Consider the following 7,931-nt stretch of genomic DNA (forward strand, 5'->3'; position numbering starts at 1 on the left):
GACGTGTGACATGTGTGCGCTTCCTGCTGACTACAAGTGGTCTGGTTACTGTATTATTCCTGAAAATACTGAAAACATTGATTTGTTGTTAAAAGAAAACACTATATTTCAGTTACGAAGATTGTTACCTGGTTAAACAGGAAAGAGCATTTTGTTTAACGTTGAAAACTATGAAAGTATGAGTTAAAACAAGTCTGTCTCATAAACCACACGATATGATTGCTGTTGCAGTTTGTTTATTCATCGCATTGGATTCTTGCAAAGTAAATTTGCAAGCAAAAAGTCTTGACCTCCTTATTGCATTGGAGATGACGTGAAACAGTAGGGCAACACAACTCCTGCTTTCAAAACAACACACATTTCCGTTAGCATGTCAGTAAATATAGTATTACCCAGTACGAAGCATATAACATTGAACACTGGGATATCAAGCGGTAAAAAGTGACAAATAGTCAGTACATTCAATGCAGTAATGCCCTTATTAACCACAATTCATCCCCCAATTCTCTACCGTGGTTGTGACTGGTCACACTGACAAATGAACATCATAAATATGGCATTATTAATGAAATACTCCTGTGAACTGTAACATCATAAATACTGAGGCAGGAATGCTACAACACCAGCTTGAGCGGAAACAGCTTGGGTGAATCTCACGAGAAAATGCCCAGGTTATATTTCATTACTCAATACTGTCGTGCAAATGCCAATTACGAAAAGAAATGCACAAAATCACAATGCAAAAAACATTAATCATCCGACACTCTTAAAAATAAAGGTGCTTCACAATGCAACAGAAGAACCTTTTTAGTCTAAATGGTTCCATAAAGAGCTTTTAACATCTGATTAAACTTTATGTTTCACAAAAGGTTCTTTGTGGCCAAAGAAGGTTCTTAATGGAACCAAAAATGGTTCTTCTGTTCTATGGCATCGCTGTGAAGCACCTTTATATTTAAAGGAACACTCCACTTTTTTTGGAAATAGGCTCATTCTCCAAATTAATGTCCATTTAAATAGGACAAATATCGAAACTCGTTGGTCACTTTTGAACGCGATGCTATTGGTCTAATAGGATTCAATCTATGCTAAGCTATGCTAAAAGTGATATCGCCAGAACAGGAGAACGGCTGAATGGATTTCAAAACGGTAAAACTCGGGGCAAGTTGGAGAATGAGCCTATTTCCAAAAAAAGTGGAGTGTTCCTTTAGGAGTGTAAAAACAGGTTTAATTTTGTTTACATAAAAATATAACTTCAATTGATCTTGAGGTGAAACACAACCTGGACATGAGATTTGCCTGCTTACTGTAAAGCTTTAGTTTTCTTATGAAGTTGACATTTGTAACACTGAAACATGACACGTCAAAACAGTTGCACTTCTGCATCCTGTTGTGATTTAAAACACAGAATCTTTCCATCATGTATTACAGAGCTGATTATAGTGGAACATTTCTGAAAGTGTTTGGTACCATGATTTATCAGTAAGTAGATTTTCCAGTATTAGCAATGAATATGTTCCTGCATGTTCAGCAGTTTAAAGGAGTAGTTCACTTTCAGAATAAAAATTTACAGATAATGTACTCACCCCCTTGTCGTCCAAGATGTTCATGTCTTTTTTTCTTCAGTCGTAAAAAAATTGTTTTTGGAGGAAAACATTTCAGGATGTCTCTCCATATAATGGACTTCTATGGTTCCCCCGAGTTTGAACTTCAAAAATGCAGTTTAAATGCAGCTTCAAAGGGCTCTTTATGATCCCAGCCGAGGAAGAAGGGTCTTATCTAGTGAAACGATCGGTTATTTTCTAAAAACATTTACAAGTACACACAGAGCTAAAATGAGCATTTGAGGTTAAAAAAGAAAAATAAATTGTCATTTTTTTTTAGAAAATAACCGATCGTTTTGCTAGATAAAACCCTTCTTTCCTCGGCGGTGATCGTTTAGAGCCATTTGAAGCTGCATTTTGGAAGTTCAAACTCGGGGGCACCATAGAAGTCCATTATATGGAGAGCAATCCTGAAATGTTCTCCTCAAAAAACAATTTCCTTACGACTGAAGAAAGAAAGACATGAACATCTTGGATGACAAGGGGGTGAGTACATTATCTGTACATTTTTGTTCTGAAAGTGAACTACTCCTTCAAGTACGAGAGACACAGTGTTGCATCTATTTTCTTTTCACAGTGTACCTATAATCGTTGGAGACCGTTCATGTGTGCACCAGATATGTGAGCATGTCCATCAACAAAAACAAAGTAACAACATAGAATTTCTTGTGTTTTACATGTATAACAAATGTATGATAGCAGGCAAGCAAAGGTCTGTAAACAGAAACATGGCTACATGTTACACATGAATGCAAGTGACAATAGCGTTTGAGAACATCAGCTGACCAATCCACAGATTTGGGTCTCTCTATAGTTGTAATGAGACATATAGCTAAGGCTGAGAAAACATTCATATTCTGGGAAAAAGCACTAGGAAGTAAGTCAATACTATAAAAAGATCAAATAAATTAAAGTACCTATAAATGCACTAAAACAAGGGTCATTCATAAGTGCCCTCTAAACACGGTCAAGGGTCAGTGCAAGATACTGAGTACCATGTGCTTTGGTTTCATCAACATTGGGCTGAAAACCATAAATGTGAATTAATTTTCTTCAAGTTTGCATTAAATTTAGACAGGTCTTTTTAAATGTTCTTACATGCTTTCGGAAAATGATCTGTGCCCCATTCCTACATTCAATTACTGAGACAGATGTGGTCCGAATCCTCAAACTGATCAACACAGACACAAACAAACACACTTCTCATGCAAGAGACTTTCACTCTTCGTCAAACACTACAGCACAGCCGCCCAGGTTCAACATGCAATTAGGCATGTAAAATTGCTCAAATGTACACAAAACTAGATCAAAATCACTAAAAAGTCAAACAAGACATTGAACATCTAAAACTCCCTGTACCTTACAGAACAACGAGGATAAAAAAGTAATATTTCGATACTACGATAAAAGAAATTCCCTTTCTGTCTAAAAGTAGTGCTGTACTGATGCATCTCTTTGTAGGCAATGTGTCGATCTGAGGTTATGCTTTCTACTGTTTGTACCATAATAGGTGAATCTAGTGAAACTAGTGAAATGGTCATATTTCAACCTCCCCTCAAAAAAATGCATTAAGAGTCTCATGAGAGGTTTCTCTTCATGTAATTGCTTCATGTGTGGACACAATTATTTTTAATAATTGTTAAAACCAGCATAAATTAAAGCTAATACAATAAATGCTACAACGATGAATCAATTGTTTAAATAATATTTTATAAAGAAAAAATAATTTTTGTTGTTTTAATGTTATAGTAATGAACATGGGATTTTTGTCACATTAGGGTAATAATAATTTGTGTTTAAGGGGAGACACTGCAGGCAAAAAAGCTGTTTTTCCTTGCAATTTGAGATTTTGGGCTTTTTGTTTTTTCATAGTGTTTTTTTCAGACTAGTGGAAAGAACTGTTAAGTGTTTCTTTTCTAGCACTTTATCTATTTGTGTCAATAGATTTCAATTACAATGCATATTTTTAAAGGCCGTTTCTCAAAATGAGTTTTTTCTTCTACACTGAGCCAAAAATCTCCACTTCGGTAGCACTTACACACACCAAATTTAAAATTGTTATTCCTGTCTATATCCTGAAGGTTTTTACAGAGGGATTTGTTCATTTATGATTCGCTTTATTTTATACATTTTATTCCCCAAAAAATGGTAAAAAAAATATAGTGTTTCCTGTCCAGTTTTTTTCTAAATTATGTCGTGCCGAAATGAGATATTCAAAATTCTCTCTTTAAAAACTTTTGACTCTAATACATCAAAAAAATTAAACAAGAATTTTGAAACTGACTTCATCCAGTGTTTAGATTTTAGCAAAAAAGTTTAGCAAATTTGGCACACAATTTCATTAAACAATGCCTCATTTGCATATTTAAACCTAACATTTTAGACAACTTGTAATACAAAAAATGTTTGTAATTATCAATGTAATCAATCAACTGGGTAAGTTTTTTTTTTTTTTTTTTTTTTTTTTTTTTTTTACCCTATTCACCTGCAGTGTCTCGCCTGTTTAATTATCATGAAAATAATGTCACAGTCAATAATAGGCTTTAATTGTAATATCTTGTTCCTTGTTTCTTTTTAATAATATTTATTTTTTATGAGGTGAAATATGACCCAAACATGTTCTTGACAGACTTGACCCAAATAATAACATATTAGCAAAATTAATTAAAAATGCATTATTTTTTTCAATACGCTTTCTCTCAAACAATATTATATCACCGATAACAGTAGTCTGCAATATGTGACTCTGTGGGTTATGCATTTAGAAATATCTGGGAAAATGAGTACCACAACGTAACAGCTCAATAGTAAAATGGTCCATTTAAAACTAGCAGAGGCTAGATCTGCGGTCCAGGACATGAAGCTATCATTAAACACCACGTCACAAGCAGATAAGCCTTCGATTGGGAAACCGTCATGGAATATATTATGTGTACCAGACTGCGGAGAGATAAATACGTATGAAATACCTTTACTGTTTAGTAACTCTGTTACACGTGTGGCCAGGTAGGCCATGAGACACGTCTGGTGCCTGTACCTAAACAGAAAGCTCTCAAGCATATCAGCAAGAGAGTAAGTCCACGGCTATGAGGCCACAAGGCCGGGGGTGATGTAGAGGCACCTCAACAGCAGGACGAGCGAGCCACTTTACGATTTCCATGGAGATCAATGGAGCTGCTCAGCAGGGTGTGGTCAATGGGGTCCTCGCTGGCTAGAACTTCCCGAACAGCAGCCTCGAAAGCAGCCCCCACGTTCGTGTCGTCCTTGGCGCTGGTCTCGAAGTACGGACAGCAGCCGTTTTCCTCACACCAAGCCCTGGCCTCGTCCTCACCAACCTCACGCTCTTCCTTGTCCACCTTGTTTCCCAGCACCACAAAGGGGAAGCGCTCCGGGTCTCGTACGTCTGAGTAATACATGAACTCCTTCTTCCAGCAGCCCAGGTTCTGGAAGCTCTGCAGGTCGTCCACGGCAAACGTGAGCAGGCAGCAGTCCGCCCCACGGTAGAAAGGTGTGCGCAGGCTCTTGAAGCGCTCCTGGCCTGCCGTGTCCCAGATCTGCAGGGTGACCAGCCGACCGTCGATTTCCAGATCACGGTTGAGGAACTCCACACCGATGGTATGGAAGGACTGCGAGTCGAAACGGTCGGTTACATAGCGGTTCATGAGGGAACTTTTGCCCACGCCCCCATCCCCCAGGAGAATGACCTTCAACAAGAGGCTCTTCCCGCTCATAACGGCCCCCGGTACCACGCGTGTTCACTGTAGCCTGACAAACGTGAAGGACAAATACACACACAATGACACAGCAATGCCTTTCCAGGTAAATATACAGCCATTCAATCATCAGCAGATAAACTAAGAAAGGTCTAAACCTCTCAAAACAGTGTACAGCAGATAATGGTTGTTTATCTGGTGCGGGTCAGGTGCTCTAGACTTTGGCCAGGAAAACACCTTCTCTGAGAGCACATGGATTGGTTTAGCATCTGTTTTCCTCTTTCAACTTTTAAGCTTGTGCAAAGATAAAAATAATTTTCTGCTCCACCACAAGCAGAAATACAGGTGCTGATCGACTGATCGACCCCATGCCACGCCGCATTGCTGCAGTAATTCAGGCAAAAGGAGCCCCAACTGAGTATTGAGTGCTGTACATGCTCATACGTTTCAGTTGGCCAAGATTTCTAAAAATCCTTTCTTTGTATTGGTCTTAAGTAATATTCTAATTTTCTGAGATACTGAATTGGGGTTTTCATTATAATTTAAAATTAAAAAGAAATGCACACATGAAATATATCAGTCTGTGTGGAATGAATGTGTACGTTATACAAGTTTCACTTCTTGAATGGAATTAGTGAAATAAATCAACTTTTTGAAGACATTCTAATTATATGACCAGCACCTGTATTTTAGCTTGGTTACCATTTGATTGTGACAACAAAATGTTTTAATAATATGTCCTATATTACTCTGAAGGTGTACCACTTTGTGAGCAAAATTCATTGAAAAGTCATTTCAATCAGGAGTTTTGAGTTAGGACTTGTCTGAAGTACACTGACAATAGACAGCAGACCTTTTTTGGCAACAAAGTTTCTACATATCAATTTTTACATATTGGAATAATAGATTTTATAATAATTATAAAACAACCCAGTGTTGAAGGTAATGCATTAGAAGTAACGCAAGTTACGTAATATTACTTTTTCCAAGTAACTAGTAAAGTAACGCATTACTTTTTAATTGACAAGAAAATATCTGAGTTACTTTTTCAAATAAGTAACGCCAGTTACTTTTTCCCCTCATATATTGATTAAAAGCTCTCCTGTCCCCATGTTGAGAGAAATTGTGAGTAAGATGTTACTTTAGTTCTAGAATAAATGTGAACATGCATTAATTCATCTCACGCACTAAAAAAACAGATACAGTATTCCTCAAAATAAATAAAAACCTGCAATAATTAAATATGTTAAATAATACAAATATCCTTTATGTATTTAATCCAATTTTATTAACCAATGTCTTTGCTGCCGACCTTTGATGATCCATTTCATCCATACTCATAAGCTAAAATTACTCATGATAATCTAACATTTGTTTTCCTTTTTTTATTATTGCTGAAGTGTTGACATTTTTCTTCTGCGGTCTACTGTACAGACGTCAATTTACTTTTCTCTAAGCCTGAGGCTTTTACATTTGCCAAAAATAGAACTTTTTATATTAAAAACAAACAAGCAAGCCCTGCCCAGATTTAAAAAGTAATGCAAAAGTAACGTAACACATTACTTTCCACGAAGTAACTAACGTAATTAGTTATGTTTTTAGGGAGTAACTTAATATTGTAATGCATTATTAAAAAAAAAAAATCCTCCAACAATGACAAACCATTCTTAAATTTTCTAATGCCATTTGTAGCTAATGCAAATGTTTAACTGTAGTAATTTTGGCGAGAAGTTAGCTGCTATGGTGAAATTTTGTTAAGGAAAACATACAGACTAATTTTCACAGGCAGCACTTAAGTTATTTCAACACGTAAAAATCAAACAGGCCAGTTTTAAGATGTCCCAAACTTGCTCAGAAACATACTGGAGGAATACAATGCATTATTCAGCGTTGTTCAAGAACTAAATAAAGCTTTTACTTGCTATCTAGAGCAGGAAACAGATGATAGCTCTCTGCGCATGCGCATTCGTGCATGACAGCTGTGTTTTTAGCACACGAGTGCTCAAGCTAAGGTTTATCTTTATTACTCTCACGAACATTGCTCTATCTCAGCTCGTACTATGACTAATAAACAAGACTGAGATTTTTATGTTCGCGTTTGGTGTCATTAATCATATACATATTCCCAGCCCCGTTAGCTCATTTTAGCTATATGACTAGCACAGTTATAAAGGTAGATGCTTGTCTTTAAAATAAACTGCAGCACTGTTACGCATACGTAAACATACACACAGGAAAAAAAAATGAGTCTAGTCTTAAATTACTTGAATCATGTAAAATTACTTTCTGAATTACCTCATATTGTACCGCTAGCAGTGCTGCTGGCTGCTGAGATTTCACGCGCTGCGTGCGTGTATGTTAGTGATTGGGCGAGCGAGCGAGAGAGAGAGAGAGACAGAGCGAATGTGTGCTTGTTATTAAGTGTTCAGGTAAAATTATTTTATATAATAGTTTGATTGCATACGTTTAAATATTATTATATATTACTAAAAGGTCAAATAAATTGTTTTAGAATTTTAATGATAACTATAATTCGTTGTAATTCTCATCCAGAACTCTAGGTGGCAGTAATGCCTAGCTTTTCCCAATGGCATTCCTCAAAGGCAAAGCAGGAAGA

At 36.6% G+C, this 7,931-nt stretch overlaps 1 protein-coding gene across 1 annotated transcript; it reads right to left on the minus strand.

Annotated features, from left to right (window-relative positions):
• Positions 1–219: 219 nt before the first annotated feature.
• Positions 220–7,668, minus strand: rab9b (RAB9B, member RAS oncogene family). The gene is made up of 2 exons (XM_073820510.1): positions 7,610–7,668; positions 220–5,366 (listed from the first exon to the last, which is right to left on the minus strand). Exon 2 carries the CDS (start codon positions 5,330–5,332, stop codon positions 4,724–4,726), a length of 609 nt encoding a protein of 202 aa, XP_073676611.1. The 5' UTR covers positions 5,333–5,366; positions 7,610–7,668; the 3' UTR covers positions 220–4,723.
• Positions 7,669–7,931: the final 263 nt, after the last annotated feature.

Source organism: Garra rufa, chromosome 16 (genome assembly GCF_049309525.1).
Source record: "Garra rufa chromosome 16, GarRuf1.0, whole genome shotgun sequence".
NCBI lineage: Eukaryota > Metazoa > Chordata > Actinopteri > Cypriniformes > Cyprinidae > Garra > Garra rufa.

Coding starts and splice junctions, on each gene's coding strand:
- rab9b (XM_073820510.1), bottom strand. CDS start 5,332: ATGAGCGGGAAGAGCCTCTTGTTGAAGGTCATTCTCCTGGGGGATGGG.